The sequence below is a fragment of the Phacochoerus africanus genome, chromosome 5 (assembly GCF_016906955.1).
Source record: "Phacochoerus africanus isolate WHEZ1 chromosome 5, ROS_Pafr_v1, whole genome shotgun sequence".
Lineage (NCBI taxonomy): Eukaryota > Metazoa > Chordata > Mammalia > Artiodactyla > Suidae > Phacochoerus > Phacochoerus africanus.
Window position 1 is genome coordinate 28,574,166 of NC_062548.1, and position 20,276 is coordinate 28,594,441.

Sequence of the window (20,276 nt, forward strand, 5' to 3'; positions counted from 1 at the left end):
AGAATAGCAAGCATGAGAAGAGGGGAGGACAAATGCAGAACGTTTAAAATGCATTTGTAATTAAGATACCAGCAGCTAAAAATAATTCTGTACATATATGGATGGTTATATCAAAATTTAATGGGAACTACAAATCAAAAAACTATGATGGACACACACATTAAAAAAAAATACAAGACTAAAAAATAGTCAGCAAATCACAAAAAGCGAGCATAAGAAGGGAAGACCTAAAATGAAAATCCAAAACAGTTCATAAAATGGCAAAAGTACATACTTATCCACAATTATGTTAAATGCAAATGGATTAAATGCTCCAACAAAGAAGACACAGACTGGCTGAATGGATACAAAACCAAGAACCATATATATGCAGCAACAAGAGACCCATTTCAAATCCAAGGACACATACAGGTGAAAGTGAGGGAATGGAAGAAGGAATTACATGCAAATAGAAATCAAAGGAAAGTGGGAGTATCACTACTCAGATCAGAAAAAAAGACTTTAAAATAAAGAAGGACAGTATATAATGATCAAAGGATCAATCCAAGAAGAAAATATAACAATTGTAAATATATATGCACCCAACATAGGAGCACCACCACAATATATAAGGCAACTGCTAATAGCCATAAAGGGAGAAAGTGACAGCAACATAATAACAGCAGAGGGCTTTAACATCCCACTTCTATTAATGGACAGATCATCCAGACAGAAAGTCAACAAGGAAATGCAGGCATAAATGACATCATAGAGCAGATAGATCTAACTGATATTTAGAGAACATTCCATCCCAAATCAATCAATATACATTCTTCTCAAGTGAACATGGAACATTCTACAGGTTAAATCAGAATGCTATGAGACTAAAAATCAACTATAGGAAAAAAAAAACAGAAAAAGATACAAACTCATGCCAGCTACACAATGTGTTACTTAACCACAAATTGATCATTGAATAAATAAAAGAGGAAATCAAACTATATTTAGAGATAAATGACAAGAACGATATGACAATACAAGACCTACAGGACACAGCAAAAGCAGTTCAGAGAGGGAAGTTGATAGAGTACGGTATTATCTCAGGAAACAAAAAATCTAAAATAAACAACCTAAATTTACACCTAAATTATCTAGACTAGGGAGAACAGACAAAGCTCAAAACTGGTAGAAGGAAAGAAATCATAAAGACCAGAGCAAAAACCCCAATGGATCAATGAAACCAAAAGTTGTTTCTTTGAAAAGATCAAGAAAATTGATAAATTTTTAGCTGGACTCATCAAGAAAAAAAGAGAGTGGGTTCAAATGAATAAATTATAAATAAAAAGGAGAAGTAACAACTCACACCACAGAGATATGAAGATAATAAGAGGCTACTATAAGCAAACATAAGCTGATAAAATGGACAATCTAGAAGAAATTGGCAGTCTTAAAAAAAAGGTACAACCTATGAGGACTTAACAGGAAGGAACAGAAAACATGAATGGACCAATCACAAATTCTGAAATTGAAAACATAATTTTAAAACTTCCAAAAAATGAAACTCCAGGACCTGATGGCTTCACAGGTGAATTCTACCAATCATTCAGAGAAGAATTAATAACTGTTCTACTGAAACTCTTCCAAAAATTTTTCAGAGGAAGGAACACTCCTAAGCTCATTCAATGAGGCTACCATCACCCTAATACCAAACCCAGACAAAGATACAACAAAACAAAATTAAAGGTCAATATCACTGATCAACTTAGATGAAAAAATCCTCAACAAAATATTAGCAAATGGCATCCAAGTATATATTAAAAGAATCATACACCATGATCAAGTGGGATTTATCCCAGGGATGCAGGAATTCTTGACTCTCCACAAATCAAACAGTGTGATACACCACATCAATAAACTGAAAAATAAGAAAAATATATGATCATCTCAAATAGATACAGAAAAAGCTTTTGACAAAATTCAACACCCATTTTTGATTAAAAAAAAACTCTCTAGAGAGTGGGCAAGGAGGGAAGGAACCTATCTCAATATAATAAAAGCCATATACGAAAAACTCACAGCTAATATTATTCTCAATAGTGAAAAACAAACAATTCCCAGTAAATATACAAGCAACTCATACAACTCAACAATAACAACAGAAACTCAAAACAAAACAACTAAAAAATAGGAGATGATCTAAATAGACATTTCTCCAAAGAAGACATATGGATAGCCAATAAACAAATAAAAAGATGCTCAACAACAATAATTATTAGAAAAGTGCAAATCTACCATGAGGTACCACATCGCACTGGTCAGAGTGGCCATTGGTAACATGTTTATGAATAAATGCTAGAGAGAGTGTGGAGAAAATGGAACCCTCCTTCACTGTTGACAGTATTGCAAATTGGTACAAACACCATGGAAAACAGTATGGAGGTTTATCAGAAATCTAAATATAGAACTGGCATATGATACAGAATCCCACTGCTGGGCATATATCTGAAAAAACTTTCATTCAAAAAGATACATTCACCCCTCAAAATGGCTACAGACTTAAACATAAGACACCATAAAACTCCTAGAAGAGAACATAAACAAAACTTCTCTGACATTTACTATATAAATGTTTTCTTAGGTCAATCTCCCAGGGCAATAGAAATAAAAACAAAAACAGGGAGTTCCCATCATGGAGCAGTGGTTAACGAATCGGACTAGGAACCATGAGGTTGCGGGTTCGGTCCCTGCCCTTGCTCAGTAGGTTAACGATCCAGTGTTGCCGTGAGCTGTGGTGTAGGTTGCAGACGCGGCTCGGATCCCACATTGCTGTGGCTCTGGTGTAGGCCGGTGGCTACAGCTCCGATTCGACCCCTAGCCTGGGAACCTCCATATGCCGCGGGAGCAGCCCAAGAAATAGCAACAACAACAACAACAACAACAAAAAGACAAAAGACAAAAAAAAAAAACCAAAACAAACCAATGAGACCTAATCAAATTTATAAGCTTTTGCACAGCAAAGGAAACCATCAAAAAAAAAAAAAAAAGAGAAAACCAACAGAATGGGAGAAAATAGTTTCAAATGATGCAACTGACAAGGGCTTAATCTCTAAAATATGCATACAACTCATACAGCTCAACAGCAAGAAAAAAAAAAACCCAATCCAGCTGAAAAATGAGCAGAAGACCAAAATAGACATTTATGCAAGGTAGACATACGGATGGCCAACAGGCACATGAATAAATGCTCAACATACTATTAGAAAAATGAAAATCAAAACTACAATGATGTACCACCTCAAGCTGGTCAGACCAGTCAGAACGGCTGTCCTTAACAGGTCTACAGATAACAAATTCTTGAGAGGGTATGGAGAAAAGGGAACCCTCCTTCACTGTTGATGGAAACGTAAATTGGTACAACCACTATGGGAAACAGTGTGGAGGTTCCTCAGAAAACCAAATATAGAACTACTATATGATCCAGCAATCCCACTCCTGGGCACATACTTTAACTGAAAAAGATACATGCACCCCTATGTTCATTGCAGCATTATTCACAATAGCCAAGACATGGAAAGAACCTAAATGCCCATTGACACATGAATGGATTAAGAAGATGTGGTACATATATACAATGGCATACTACTACTCAGCCATAAAAAAGAACAAAATAATGCCATTTGCAGCAACATGGATGGAGCTAGAGATTCTCGTACTAAGTGAAGTAAGTCAGAAAGAGAAAGACAAATACCATATGAATCCACTTAGATGTGGAATGAAAAATATGACGCAGATGAACCTATCTACAGAACAGAAACAAACTCATGGACATTGAGAAGAGACTTGTGGTTGCCAAGGGAGAGGAGGAAGGAGTGGTATGGACTGGGAGTTTGGGGTTAGTAGATTCAAACTATTGCATTTGGAGTAGATAAGCAATGATATCTTGCTTTATCGCACAGGGAACTATATGCAATCACTTGTGATGGAACATGATGAAAGATATTATGAGAAAATGAATATCACTGTATACATATATTTTTACAATGTTCTGTCAATTTCTACTGTACAGCAAAGTTACCCAGTTATATAAATATATTCATTATAGATATATGAACCCATCTACAAGGAGGAGGGAGGAGAGAATATGAAGGACAGGGAGGTAGATGCAAACTATTACATTTAGAATGGATAAGTAAAGAGGGCCTTCTGTAGAGCACAGGAAACTATATCCAATCTCTTGGGATAGATGGGGTAAAAACAAGAAAAACACCATAAAATTTCCTACTGGTTTGAGTGTGGCTTTTTCTTGACTAAGCTTTCACTTGACTGTTCAGACCCTTGGTCAGTTTCTATGTGAAGCTATTTTTGCTCGTCTATTGGTTTTTTACTAGCTATTTCTATAGGGGAAGAACAAGGTTTGAAGTGGGGACTGGTCTTCTAGTGTTACATGCTATACCCTTCTCTATCTGTAGAAGCTTTGGTATATTGTGCATATTGAAGAGCAAGCATATCAGAAGCCAGATCAAGAGGCCCATTTTTCTTTCAACATACAACAACATTTTATTTAAAAAAAAAAAGAAAGGAATTCCCATTGTGGCGCAGTGGTTAATGAATCTGACTAGGAACCGTGAGGTTGCGGGTTCAGTCCCTGCCCTTGCTCAGTGGGTTGATGATCCGGCGTTGCTGTGAGCTGTGGTGTAGGTTGCAGACTCGGCTCGGATCCCACATTGCTGTGGCTCTGGCGTAGGCTAGTGGCTACAGCTCCGATTAGACCCCTAGCCTGGGAACCTCCATATGCCATGGGAGTGGCCCAAGAAATAGCAAAAAGACAAAAAAAAAAAAAAAGGAACTTCCTCAACATGGTAAAAGACATAAAAAAAAGAAAAAAAAAAGAAAAAGAGAAAATTTCACTATAAGACACATCCCATGAAGTACACTCTGATATAATGAGCCAAAGAAATTTTTATCTCTCTTGACTTAGATTTAAGTTACTATCAGCCAAATAGAAATTTCCTGGGGTTTACCAGGGAATGAACTCTTACAATACTTTGTCAAATACTCACCAGCAGTAAGCAGCAGGAAATGAAGAGGATGAAGAAGTCCCACACTAGAGCGGAGAGCCAGAAATTAATGGCATAAACCCCACTCAAAAACTGAATGTGCTTTGCCTTAGTGACTCTCTCAGTCACTGTCAGGAGACAAAAGCCACTGATGAAAATACTCATACCAAAAAACAAATTTAAGGCTACATTTAGTCCTGACATTTGTCTACAAAAGAATGAATAAAGAGGACATATTGGTAAAACATTAAAGTGGGAAATACTAATTTCTAACAATAGGTCAACTTTTTATTATGATTATTTATTTTATTATTTTTAATAAATGATAAATCAAAGATTAACTTTTAATTAATAACATAGAAAAGGAAGAGGGAAGAAAGATTAAAACTCAAGTCCAATAGAAAAGCATACATACGTTTTATCAGATTTACCAGAAGTACCATATTTAGGCTGAGGTTTGTTGGTGACTGTAATGGAAGCATCAGGGCCAGAAAGTGACATAAACATAATATTGTCTAATATAGCCAGTGATAATGATGATGAATGGTATGCCTCATTGTTGAACCAGAAGGTAACTCTCTTTTGGTTTCCATTAACCTCAATGGAAAATGCAATAATGCATGAATAAATACATTCTGAATTATTGGCCAAATATGCATCCATACGACCTGGAATGAGAAAACAATACTGACCAAGGGCTCAGCATGCAATATTAGATCCCTTACTCTGTATTTTAGAGAAGGAAAACCCAATGATTTTACTTGCCTGACATTTTTCCTCTTCTAGCATCTCATAACAGCTCTGACACAATTCGACCACTTAATTCAAAACTGTATTCATCAAAAAGACTACAAGTAATAAATAGTGGTAGAGAAAATGGAACTCTCCTACACTTTCAGTGGGAATGTAAGTTGGTACAGCCACTGTGGAAGACACTTGAACCCCAATATTCAGAACAATACTATTTACAATAGTCAAGGCATGGAAAGAACACAAATGTCCATCAACAGACAAGGGAATATTACCTAGCCAAACAAAAAATAAAATATTGTCATTTGCGGCCACATGGATGGACCTAGAGAATATTAAGACTCAGTGAACACAAATATTATATAACATTACTTATATGAGGAATCTAAAAAAAAATACAAACTAATCTATATACAAAACAGAAAGTGTTGTTAGAAGGCATTCAAACTTAAGAGATCATCAACTTAGAATAATCATATATATATAAATAATCATATATATATTTATATAAGAATTTCATGCTAACTACAAACTAAAAATATATACTAGATACAAACAAAGATAAAGTAATCCGTAATTAACACTAAGGAGAGTCATTAAATCAGAAGGAGAATCAGCAAAATATGGTCAAAATAACAAAACTGAACTATAAAAGCAACCAAAAAACATTTAACAAAATGGCAATAAGACCAAAACTAACAATAATTAATTTAAATGTAAATGGAATAAATACTCCAATTAATTAATACTCCAACTTTTGTTGGAGATTGGCTGAATGAATAAGAAATAATGGCTCACATAGATTCTGCCTCAAGTGGCTCCTTTACAATTAAAAACACACAGAGAATGAAAGTGAAGGGATGGAAAATGGAATTCTATGAAAATGGAAATGAAAAAAAACTGAGGTAGCAATACTTGTATTAGAAAAAAATAGATTTTAAAACAAAGATTGTAATGAGACAAAGAAGAACTTCACATAATAATTTGGAGTTCCTGTTGTGGATCAGTGGATTAAGAACCTGACATAAGGTCCATGAGTATGCAGCTTTGATCCCTGGCCTCACTCAGTAGGTTAAAGATTTGGCATTGCCACAAGCTGTAGCTTATGTCACAGATGCGGTTCAGATCCAGTGTTGCTGTGGCTGTGGATTAGGCTGGGGGCTGCAGCTCCAATTTGACCTCTAGCCTGGGAAATTCCATATGTCACAGATGTGGCCATAAAAAGAAAAAAAATTATATGGGGGTCTATCCAGTAAGAAGATATAATAATTGTAAATATTGAGGTACCAAAATATGTAAAACAAATATTAATAAAGGGAGAAATTGACAATAGCTCAATAATAGTAGGGAAATTTAACACCCACACATTCATCATTGGACAGATCATCCAGTCCAAAAATCAATAAGGAATCACTGATCATAAATGACATGTTAGACCAGATGGACTTAATAGACATATATAGAACATTCCATTCTAAATAAAGAAAATACACATTCTTTTCAAGTGCAATGTAACATTAACCAGGAGAGATCACATAGTAGACCACAAAACAAATCTCACCAAATTTATAGATTAAAATTTTATCAAGCTTTTTTCTGACCACATGAGACTGGAAATCAACTATAAAAAAATGCGAAAAAACCCCACCCTCAAGCACATAAAGGATAATCAATATGCTATTAAACAACCAATGGGGCACTTAAGAATTCAAAGAATAAATAAATACCTGGAGACAAAAAAAAAAATGGAAACAGCAATCCAAAATCTATAGGATGCAGCAAAACAGTTCTAAAGGGAAGTAATTAAATTACACCAACCTCAGGACACAAGAAAAATCTTAAATATATAACCAAATCTCAGAGCTAAAGGAACTAGAAAAAGAAATACAAACAAAATCCAAAGCGAGTAGAATGAAAGAAATAATAAATATCAGAACAGAAATATGAAATAGAATGGCTATCATATAAAAGACAGGAGATAACAAGTGCTGGCAAACATGTAGAAAAAAGAGAAACTTGTCCACCACTGGTGGGAATATAAAGTAGTATAGTTGTTTTTCAAAGTACTACTATGAAAAACAGTATGGAGTTTCCTCAAGCAGTTAAAAAGAGAACTACCGTATGGTCTAATAGATCCACTTCTGAGTATATATCCAAAGGAAATATATTAGTATCTTGAAGAAATATTTGCACCTCCATGTTCACTGCAGCATTATTTACAACAGCCAAGACATGAAAACACCCTGTGTACTGACACGATAGATAGATAGATAAATAGATAGATAGATAGATATATGATCTGAGCTGCATTGGTGACATATATGTAGATTACATTATATATGTAAATATACACACACATACACACACACACACACATATATATAGGGAAAGAAAGAGAGAAAGAGAGAGGGAGAGAGAGAAAGAGTGGTAATTTCTGGTCCTGGAGCTGGGAGGTGGGGGAAATGAGATGTTAGTCAAAGGGTACAAAGAGGGTGCAAAATTCCAGTTGTAAGTTCTTGGCTCTAATTCACAGCATGGTGACCATAATTGACACTATAACAATAGTGTGTTGCATATTTGAAAGATATTTAAATTTCTCACCATGCAATAAAAAATTGTAACTCTGTGAGGTTATAGATGTGTTAACAATTTTTGTGGCAGTCATTTTGCAATATGTAAGTATATAAAATTATCACATTGTATATACTTTTTTTTTTGTCTTTTCTAGGGCCTCACCTGCAGCATATGGAGGTTGCCAGGATAGGGGTCTAATCAGAGCTGTAGCCACAGGCCTACGCCACAGCCACAGTGACGCCCGATCCGAGCTGCGTCTGCGACCTACACCACAGCTCATGGCAACACTGGACCCTTAACCCACTGAGCAAGGCCAGGGATCAAACCCACAACCTCATGGTTCCTAGCTGGATTTGTTAACCACTGAGCCACCATGGAAACTCATTATTATTATTATTATTATTATTGGTATATACTTTAAACTTACAAAATGTCATTTGTCAATTATATCTTAATAAAGCTGGGAGAAAAAGATTTTCTGTTCATGTCTCTTGAGATTTGATACAAATTTTAGGATGGATTTTTCTATTCCTCCTCTTCCTCCAAATAACTGGCATTCTGATAGGGACTGCACAGAATCTGTAGATTTAGTTGAGGAGTATTTATGTCTTAACAATATTAAGTCTGCTGATGTATAAATATAGAATATCTTTTCACTTATTTGTATCTTTAATCTCTTTCAGCAACATTTTGTCATTTTCATTATACGTTTTAGTTTATTTTTAAGTATTTTATTCTTTTGATGCTATTATAAATTAAATTGTTTTCTTTTTTTTAATGGCCTCATCTGCAGTATATGGAAGTTCCCAGGCCAGGGACTGAAACCTAGCCACGGCTGAGATATTCACTTTAGCCATGGTAACACCAGATCCTTTAACTCACTGTGCTGGGCCATGGATTGAACTTGTACTTCCACATTGACCTGAGCCACTGCAGTTGGATTCTTAACCCACTGCACCACAGTAGGAACTCTCTGAAAATGTCTTATTTTTGTTTTTGGATTTTTCATTGTTATGTATAGAAATACAACTACTTATAGATTGATTTTTGAATCTGGCAACTTTTAGGAATTTACAACTTTAATAGTTTTTTGCTGAAAAGTTTGAACTTTTGAACTTCTTGCTTTCCAATTTGGATTCTTTTTTTTTCCTTTTTCCTGCCTAAATTCTGTACCTAGGACATCCAGAATTATGTTGAATAAAAGTGTGAAAGCAAGCATGTTCTTAGAGGAAAAGATTTCAGGGCTTCAATATTGAGTATAATATTAGCTGTGGCCTTTCTATATAAATTATTTATTATGTTTAAGTTGTTTCTTTCTGGTTTGTTGAGTATTCTATCATAAAAATAATTATCATTTTGTGAAAAAAATTTCTACATCAATTGAAGTTATCATGTGCATTTTTTCCCATCATTCTGTTAACGGGGTGTATTACATGGACTGACTTTCCTGTGTTCAACCATCCTTCCATCCTAGGATCCTAGGAATAAATCACACTTGGTCATTGCATATAATCCTTTTAATGTGCTGTTGCATTGTCTGATAATACCTTATTAATCACTGATGCATCTATATTCTTTAGGGATGTTGTTTGTAGTTTTCTTATAATGTCTTTGTCTGGCTTTAGTGTCAGGCCAATATTGGCCTTATTGAATGAATTTGGGAGTGTTTTCTCCTTTACAATATTTTAGAAGAGGTTTAGAAAGTTTAGTATTAATTTTACTTCAAATGTTTGGTAGAATTCATCTGTGAAGTCATCTGGTCCCGAATGCCTTTTGATGGGAGTTATTATTATTATTTGTCTTTTGTCTTTTTAGGGTTGCACCCATGGTGTATGGAGGTTCCCAGGCTAGGGGTCCAATCAGAGCTGCAGCTGCTGGCCTATGCTACAGCCACAGCAACTCTGGATCTGAGCCATGTCTGCAACCTACACCACAGCTCATGGCTGGATCTCTTGTCCATGGTGCCTACATATCTGACATCTTCCCTGCAGTTTCCATACCTTGGCATCTATCACTGCTTTTAGCAACCTCTAAGATAATGTTTAAACTATGACACTGTCTTCACTTGAACTCTGAATGAAGTAAAACCAAACTCAGTCCTTCACAGAACTTCCATATTAAGTCTGAATGTTGAAAAACTCTACACTTTTATTTTTACCCCGAGGGAGGTACGATGAACTGGGTAGCTTTCTACTAACTCTCTGCACTGCCCCAGAGAAGGTGATGGGGTAAAAACAAGAAAAACACCATAAAATTTCCTACTGGTTTGAGTGTGGCTTTTTCTTGACTAAGCTTTCACTTGACTGTTCAGACCCTTGGTCAGTTTCTATGTGAAGCTATTTTTGCTCATCTATTGGTTTTTTACTAGCTATTTCTATAGGGGAAGAACAAGGTTTGAAGCTTCTTACTTAGTCCACCATCTTTCTCAAGGAGCTATTTGAATTTTTAATTAAGACAAATCCAGGAGTTCCCATCATGGCTCAGTGGTTAACGAACCCGACTAGTATCTATGAAGACATGGGTTCAATCTCTGGTCTTGCTCAGTGGGTTAAGGATGGGTGGGCCTTGCCATGAGCTGTGGTGTAGATTGCAGATGCAGCTGAGATCCTGTGCATTGCTGTGGCTGCAGTGTAGGCCAGCAGATACAGCTCTGATTCGACCTCTAGCCTGGGAACCTCCATATGCCATAGGTGAGGTCCTAAGCAAAGACAAAAGCCAAAAAAAAGAAAAGAGAGAGATAAATCCAAGGTGCTAAAAGAATTTACAAAAAGGAGGATTTAATTTGAATATCTTATTATTCATATATCTGTGAAATACAGCCCATTTTTATATAAATAACATAATGTAGTGAAAAGGAACACATTTAAAATTGGGAAATTCATTTCTCTCCTCTCTCCCCTCTTCTAAAAATTGTGTGATTTTTTTTATTATTAAGTGTTCGTCTAGTGATCCTTAGTGAAGGAGGAGAAGAAATGTATGATGTACAAATAACTTTTATGCCACCAAGCTTATTATGCATTTTCAACATAAGATCAGGATAATGGTAGAAATAATTAACCAATATCTCCAAGTGCATTTTCAGCTCTTACACTGGAACCTAAAGGATAAACTTGACAAACTACACAGGTTATATGCTAAACCAAAATAACACTGTTGAACAGACAGTAGCTGAAGGAAATACAAACCAAGCACCTGGAAGGAAATGATTGGTCTTGTAATAAGACAGATTTATTACACTAATCACCAGGGGTGATTAAGTGTACTGTGAGTTAATATTGCAAACTCCCATCAATCAATCTTAAAATATAATCTCTGTTCTAGGTGCATGAATTGGGACAACTAACTTAACATCTCCAAACCTCAGTTTCCCCAACTTTAGTAAATTTGGTTGTTACAGAAATTGAGACCATTCAAGTATTTAGAAAAGTTATTGCCAAAAGTGTGTGTTCATTATATGTAATCAGTTATTACTACCACCTTGCAAATAAATAAGTTCTGAGTAATCTGCTAATATGTTTTTAGATAGTGCCAAGTTGAACCATATCTTGTGGGAAGTATTTCGAGATTTAGGACCATTATACCACACTGTAAACATAGCTTTCTGTAAAATCCTCTGCTAAATTTCATAAAAGAAAACATTTTGGTATTCCTATCCATTCTCTATAAGGTGTAGCAAATGGCGTGTACTCAAAGTAGCATATTCAAGATATCTCCATTAATAATTAACTTTTGCGGCCAGTAATCTTGAAGAATGATTCTTGTCTCTGCTCTAGCTGCCTTTACGAGGTTGACTATCAAGGAAAAAAAGAGCAAGTAGTTAAATACTCCAGTTAAGACCTTTATTTGAAAATGACAGAAGGACTAGGAACCATGAGGTTGCAGGTTCAATCCCTGGCCTTGCTCAATGGGTTAAGGATCTGGTGTTGCCGTGAGCTGTGGTCACAGATGCAGCTCAGATCCGGCATTGCTGTGGCTCTGGCACAGGCTGGCAGCTGCAGCTCTGATTAGACCCCTAGCCTGGGAACCTCCACATGCTGTGGGAGCAGCCCTAGAAAAGGCAAAAAGACAAAAAAAAAGAAAAGAAAATGACAGAAGCAAGACTATCTACTAGCAGTCATTTCTTGAGAAAAAGAATGTATATATGTATGTGTGACTGGGTCACTTTGCTGTACAGTAGAAAATTGATGGAACGCTATAATGTTCCATCCAACTATGATGGAAAAAATAAAAATCATTTAAAAAATATAAAAACAGAGACTTACCTTTTACTTTATGAAGTTTTTGTTTCTTAGCCCTTAGCAAGATCTCAAGATTTTTTGTTAAATTCTGAGTAAAATCATTATTTCCAGAAGTTGAGAAGGGCACAATTGTCTGACCATATTGGTCCAAATCCATTTCTCTGCCAGGTTCTTCACCTTTTATTATAATCTGCACACCTTTCATCAACAAATAAACAATACCCAGAAGTCCTAGTATTTGCAGCAACATTATTTTCCAGTTGCGCCAATAGAACATTGCTCTCTTTATGAACATGGCAGAGAACTGCTGACAGTGAAGAGTCCACTAACAAGAGGAGAGAAAGACATTACAATGATTATAAAATTTAATGAAATTCATTAACATTAATGCTTTGAATCTTATGGTAGAAGATGTATACAATTTCATATATATATATATATATCCTTGAACAGAACGGAGCCATAGTTTGCAGTCTAGGGGACAAGCAAGACCTCCTATTTGTATAATGTGTTAAATGGAAGGATTAAAATTTGGCTTCTCATCTAATTATGATGAAAAGCTCAAAGCATCGGTAACACAGCCATAGCATCTCTGACCAGAACAACATTACATTTATTCTTCTCAGCTAAGATTAAATCATGATCTTTCAGTACTCTATTTTATAAACGAAACATTTAAGAAACACACAAAATGTACATATGTAACAAGTTTCCTCTTTCTAAATTTTAATCCATGTTTTCTACAGGGTTGTGGATAGTTAGGAAGCAGAAGATGAATTTATTTTTAAACTGTAATGTGCTCAATATTTTTTCTTAAACTTTTAAATTTAAGAAGTGTGTCCAACTGTTAATTTTTAAGTGTACCTAAATATACGAGTTTCTCTACTTTTCATGACTTTTTTGCCCATCTATAGTGAATTTAGTATACATGTTTTTTTCAGGTTAACAATGGAACCTGCTGTTGTACAGACTTCACATGAAAATATGTCTATAATGTTGAAGAAGAGTATATAGATCACATTACTTAAAATATGTTCAGCCCATTTTTCATAATTCACCATATGAAAATATCCCTAATCCATCAACCAGTATTTTCCGAGTGAAACAAAAAGCATTTGGATGTTGTCACATGCTAGAAATAGTGTAAAGTTTAGAAAGAGAATTGTTTCTCATATTTCTCTTTTAAAAGATGGGTTATATTCAGAATATATTAGTGAAATACTTTTTCTAGACCATCTACAAATAATCAATTTTTTCTAGACCATCTACAAATCTTTTATAGTCTGTGCATTTATAAGGAGGAGGAAATAAGGAAGAGTGATACAGCAGAAATGTGCAAGCAAGGAGAGGAAGAAAATTACATTTTTAGATATCTGATTCATGCCAAACATTCCACAATTTATATTTTACTAGTGTTAACTCATTAAAACAGTCTCACAGAAAATGCAGTTGAAGTACAGATATGTGAAATTATTTGATCAATGTCAAATAGTAAATGAAGCAGGAATTCCAGTTCTATTCAGCTCAAAATTCCATATTCCAGTTGTACAATACTGAGTCTGCTTCGCAACTGGCATATCAGCCCCTCAGGGAAGTCATGTGTATGGACAACTCTGAGAAATGTATCTGCCACCTCAGAATCCCTAGTCTTTATTAGGGGAAACTATCTGGTTGATAATTAGGAGAAAATGAAAGAAATGCTTGGCAAGCCAATGAAATTCCCCATGCCAATGAAGGGACATAGTGACTTTGGAAGGGTTCAACAGGAAATACTAAGGCATTTCAATTCGCAAATTTAAATGCTTTTACGTGTGTGAGTAGTGATAACTTTTGAAGGACCCTTTCTCAATTCTGAACTTACACTTTCAAAAACTGTGATAAATAACTCTGAGGAGTAATAAATTGTGAAAGTAAAATCTAATTTTTACTATTATATTTCACTTTTGAATTATAAAATTAATTGGACAGTTTCACTGAAAACTTCTTACCTGGTCTTCTCTGGCTAAAAACACCAAACTCTGCTTTGAATTCAAATATTAAAGTGAAATTTTATCTTTTTAAGCCCTCCAAATATCCAAATATACACCAGCACTATATTCTTAGTGACGATGCTCACCCCAGTATTAAATTTAATATTAGAGCGTTCACTCGAGAGTGAGGAAGAATATGATCTCTCAAAACTTCTGGGTGCGTTCATATTCTTGTTCATGTCTTCTCTTTCATCTTTAGCTTTTAGGGTCTGGGAAGCTAGATTTTCTTCTCTACTGACCCTACACAAAAACCAAAAAAAAAAAAAAAAAAGAAAAAAAAGCATTTTAACTAAGGTTTCTAAATTCCTAGATCATTATAAGATTTTCACAAATTGAGGTAAATTTTTTTTTGTCTTTTTGCTACTTCTTTGGGCCACTCCCACGGCATATGGAGGTTCCCAGGCTAGGGGTCCAATTCGGAGCTGTAGCCCCCAGCCTACGCCAGAGCCACAGCAACACTGGATCTGAGCCGCTTCTGCAACCTACACCACAGCTCACGGCAACGCCGGATTGTTAACCCACTGAGCAAGGACAGGGACCAAACCTGCAACCTCATGGTTCCTAGTCGGATTCGTTAACCGCTGTGCCACAACGGGAACTCCCGAGGTAAAATTTTTTAAATTTTCTTTTTGGGGGGGCTACACCAGCAAATTCCTGGTAATACATTTTATTTTTTTAATATTTTTTATTATAATTGATTTACAATGTTCTGTCAATTTCTGCTGTACAGCAAACTGAGCCAGTCATATATATATATATATATTCTTTTTCTCACATTATCCTCTGTCCTGTTCCATCACAAGTGATTAGATATATGGTTCCCTGGGCCATACAGCAGGATCCCACTGCCCATCCACTCCAAATGCAAACACGAGTCTGTCCACCAGGTCCATGATCTTTTCTATTTTGTCAATAGATCATCTGCGCCATGTTTCAGACTCTACATTTAAGTGATATCATGTGGTGTCTCTCTTTCTCTTTCTGATTTACTTCACTTAGTATGAGAATTTCTAGTTCCATTCATGTTGCTGCAAATGGCATTGTTTTGTCTTTTTAATGGCCTAATCCAGTCATCTGTGAAGGGGCATTTATGCTGTTTCCATGTCTTGGATATTGTGAGTAGTGCTGTGATGAATATATGGGTGCATATGTATGTTTTCAATGAAAGTTTTGTCTGGATATATGCCCAGGAGTGTGACTGCTAGGTCATACGGTAGTTCTATATTTAGTTTTATGAGGTATTTCCAAGTTACATTCCCACCAACAGTATAAGAGGGTTCCCTTTTCTCCAGTTCCTCTCCAGCATTTGTTTTTGCTGACATGTTAATGATGGCCATTCTAACTGGTGTGAAGAGATACCTCATTGTTTCAATTTGCATTTTTCTAATAATTAGTGATGTTGAGCTTTTTTTTTTTCACATCTATGCTGGCCATCTGTATGTCTTCTTTGGAAAAATGTCTATTTAGGTCTTCTGCCCATTTTTCAATTGAGTTGTTTGGTTTTTTGTTGTTGAGTTATATGTGTTGTTTGTATATATTGGAGATTAAACCTTTGTCGGTTGAGTCATTTGCAAAAATTTTCTCCCATCCTGCAGATTGTCTTTTCAGTTTTTTAATGGTTTCCTTTGCTGTGTAGAAGTTTTTGAGTTTAATAAGTCCCACTGGTTTATTTGTGTCTTTATTGTCTTTACTCTAGGAGGTGGATCAAACAAGATGTTGCTGTGATTTATATCAAAGAGCATTATGCCTATGTTTTCCTCTAGGGAGGAACACTCCCAAGCTCATTCAATGAAGCCACCATTACTCTGATACCAAAACCAAATATACCACAAAAAAAGAAAATTACAGGCCAATATCACTGATGAACAATAGATGCAAAAATCCTCAACAAAATATTAGCAAACTGCATATAAATCATACATCATGATTGAGTAGGATTTATCTCAGGGATGCTAGGATTCTTCATTATCCTCAAATCCATCAATGTGACACACATCAACAAACTGAGAAGTAAAAACCATATGATCATCTCAATAGATGCAGAAAAACTTTTGACAAAATTCAATACCCATTTCTCATAAAAAAAAAAAAACTTCAGAGTGTGGGCACAGAGGGGAACAACCTCAATATATAAAAGACTTTTTTACTGAAATATATTTGACTTGCAATATTATATTAGTTCTAGGTAGTGTCAGGGCCATGTTTGGTCATGGCAATTGTACATTAATTGATACCACTGAAGACAAAAACGGATTTTTTCCTTAACTTTTTTCTCTAACTTATTTTTTTAATTTAATACACTTATAAGACATATTCAATGGGAAAAGTTTTAAAAATATAATAAACCAAAAAAAAAATACTCAAGAGTTCCTGTCATGGCTCAGCAGAAACAAATCTGACTAGTATCCATGAGGAAGCATGTGTCATCCCTGGCCTTTCTCAGTGAGTTAAGGATTCAGCATTGCTGTGAGCTCTGGTGTAAGTTACAGACGGGGCCAGGATCCAGTGTTGCTGTGGCTGTGGTATAGGCCAGCACTATGGCTCCAATTCGACTTCAAGCCTGGGAACCTCCATATGCAGGTGCAGCCCTAAAAAGACAAAAAAAAAAAAAAAAAAGAAAGAGATCTCATTACTCAGGTGTACCCAAATGATTTTTCTATATCTATACATGCACAAGCACGAATATACACATACACACATACAGTGCAAAATGAGGATGATACAATACTGCAAACATTGTTTTGCAAATTGATGTTTAAATTACTGAAATATATTCATTTTACTATCTATCTACCTAACATCACTTATAATGACTGAATTTTATTTTTCTGCACTGATGCACCATGGTTTATTGACTAATTACCTAGATTGCTTTAAATTTTTTTAAAATTTAACAGCCACTGCTGCAGCATATGGAAGGCCCCAGGCTAGGGGTCTAATTGGAGCTACAAGTGAACCCTTACCCCACTGAGTGAGGCCAGGGGTTGAATCCACATCCTCACAAAGATAAGGTTGGGTCCTTAACCTGCCGAGTCACAACAAGAACTCCTGCTTTAACTTTTTATAATTATAATCAATGATATGACAACTATTCCACAGATATCATATCCACAAAAGACACAATTTCAAATATAGAACATACACACTTTAAAGCTTCTTATGTATCTTGCCAAAATTAGTATATGTACTTTCATATATCTTCAAAAATAACCCACTAATTTCATATCCATGTCACAATTCACCACATATTCACCAAGACTAGGTATTTTTTTTAAAAGCATTTGGTGTATTTGTCTTTTTAATTCTTTTGATTAATTTGACATCAGAAATACATCTCTAAAGGGAGCAATCTACACATGATGTCTACTGAACACTGACAGAAGAACTCAAACACTGGAAGGGACAGAGGGATCTCCATGTAACCAGGTAGGACTTATAAGAAAAAGCAAGAGTTCCCATGGTGGCGCAGTGGTTAACGAATCCGACTAGGAACCATGAGGTTGCGGGTTTGGTCCCTGCCCTTGCTCAGTGGGTTAACGATCAGGCGTTGCCTGAGCTGTGGTGTAGGTTGCAGACATGGCTCGGATCCCGTGTTGCTGTGGCTCTGGCGTAGGCCCGTGGCTACAGCTCCGATTGGACCCCTAGCCTGGGAACCTCCATATGCCGCGGGAGTGGCCCAAGAAATAGCAACAACAAAAGACAAAAGACAAAAAAAAAAGAAAAAGCAAAGGTAGCAGTGGCTTGGGACTTGCCCTCTAGGGAGAAGAAGGAGAGGACAGTTGTAACACTTTGGGGGAGTCCCCTCACCAGTTGAGAGACAAGCTGGGACAGGAAAGTAACTTCTGCTGCTTAGAGGAAAGCACAAGAGTTGGTCTGTGGCATCCAGGACAGAATGAGACATACACAGAGGGTCCATACAAACACCATGCACCAAGCCTGAGACACAAGTCCACAGATATGGGCAGGGACTGAGTGCTGGAGCATGGGGTTTGGAGAGCAGACCTGGAGATAGGAGAGTTGTTGGCTATGTGAGACAGCTTGGCAGAGTGGGAGGGCTGAGTGCTGGAACTGGGAATATTCAGAGAGGTGACCTGGGCCACCACAGAGGCTAAGTGCCATAGTTAAGTTGTATGCAAGTGGTGGGGCCACAATTACAGCCTTCTTCCTTACACAGGCCCCAGTCTCTGAAAGCTCTGGGGAGAGCTCCCTTCTAGCTGAACTGAACACCCTGTCATAGCTTCAACCCCTCTTGCATGGAGCATGCCATTGTGCACGTGGACTGCAGGCCTGCCTCACCTACCTGCATACATCAATTGCCACCACTGTCCCTGCACACATGCTACTTCCAAAGCAGTCATTGGTGACTGACCCCTTGTGTACCTGCTGCCTCAAAAGCAGTTACCAGCCATTCCAGTACCCTGTACACATGCTGCCTTGGGAGCAGCCACTGATGGGATGCTCACGCATAGAGGTGGAGGTGAAACTACAGCTGAGCCACAGGGGCCTTGTGACTAAGGAGGAAGAGCTGAAACCCCTTCTCCCAGCTGAATGAACCATGGATTGAAATCTCTACTGTTGACCTTATAAAGTCAGTGCTGGTGGAACATCCAAATGGATGAGTTTTCTCACAGCTGAAAAAGGTCTGGATTTAGTAGTTAAGGGCTTTGTGCTTGTATAAATATGGGAGACAGACCAGGCCAGAGTCTGATCTGACCCCACAGCTCCCACAGCAGGCCTAGAAGCACAAATATTGCAGCCCTGGGTCCTAATCTCAGTGGATCAGCAATGGTAGCTAGGTGAAAACAATGTCCAAGAGACATCAGGGCCAATAACTGACATACGCATAGTTAAGGTGAGGTCAAAAGTAGTGCCAACAACAGTGTACTTTATGACCTTGCATAAAGGTGTACTATATGACCTCGGGTGAAAGGTGACACAACAGAGCGTGCTCACAGGTGAACAGCTTTAGTAGAGAAATACTCAGGGGCTCCTCTCCTGGGGCGGGGGGGGGGGAGGTGCTCCAATCCTGCCTAGCTTAAACCACAGGTTAGAAACACAAGTCATAAACAGACCTGAGGGCTTCTACCCCAACGACCAGGGAGAAGACCCTATCTCTTACAAGGTTCTGACAACCAGAGAGCAAACAGGAAGCCCTGCTCAATATCCAGGGCAGGTTCTTGTCACATCTACTAACCAAGAGGATAATGGTCAGTATGAATGAGGAAAGAAGTGTCAGGCAATCAAACTAAAAATAGCCCTCACAACAAAATAATATTAAACCCAGACAGACTTACTACAATCTTACTGAGCTGATATTCACCTCTAAAGACTCCACTTGGAAAGGCCCTGATCACCAGAGGGACAAGTCCAAGATCCACCAACCAGTGGAAATACAGTAGTCCCTTCAACCAGAAACCCTCACAAACCCTGGACCAAAGTTACTCACCAGGGGGTAGAAAACAGAAGCAAGAAGAACTAAAACCCTTCAGATGTGGAAAAGAGACCAAAATAAACAGACAAAATGAGATGAAAGAGAAGTTTTAGACAAAGGAACAAGATAAAAACCCACAAAATGACTAAATGTAGAAGAGATAGGCAATCTGCCTGAAAAAGAATTCAGAATAATGATGGCAAGGATGAGCCAAGGT

General features: G+C 36.9%; 1 protein-coding gene across 1 annotated transcript in view; it reads right to left on the reverse strand.

Annotated features, from left to right (window-relative positions):
- LOC125128405 (phospholipid-transporting ATPase ABCA3-like) overlaps window positions 1-20,276 on the reverse strand; it is a 195,777-nt gene that overhangs the window by 59,580 nt on the left and 115,921 nt on the right. Inside the window, exons 17-22 of the mRNA XM_047782760.1 lie at window positions 19,701-19,814; window positions 14,715-14,868; window positions 14,587-14,619; window positions 12,623-12,923; window positions 5,452-5,704; window positions 5,040-5,244 (exon numbers count right to left, since the gene is read on the reverse strand). Coding sequence (XP_047638716.1) covers window positions 5,040-5,244; window positions 5,452-5,704; window positions 12,623-12,923; window positions 14,587-14,619; window positions 14,715-14,868; window positions 19,701-19,814 — 1,060 coding nt within the window. The remainder of the gene's footprint in view (window positions 1-5,039; window positions 5,245-5,451; window positions 5,705-12,622; window positions 12,924-14,586; window positions 14,620-14,714; window positions 14,869-19,700; window positions 19,815-20,276) is intronic.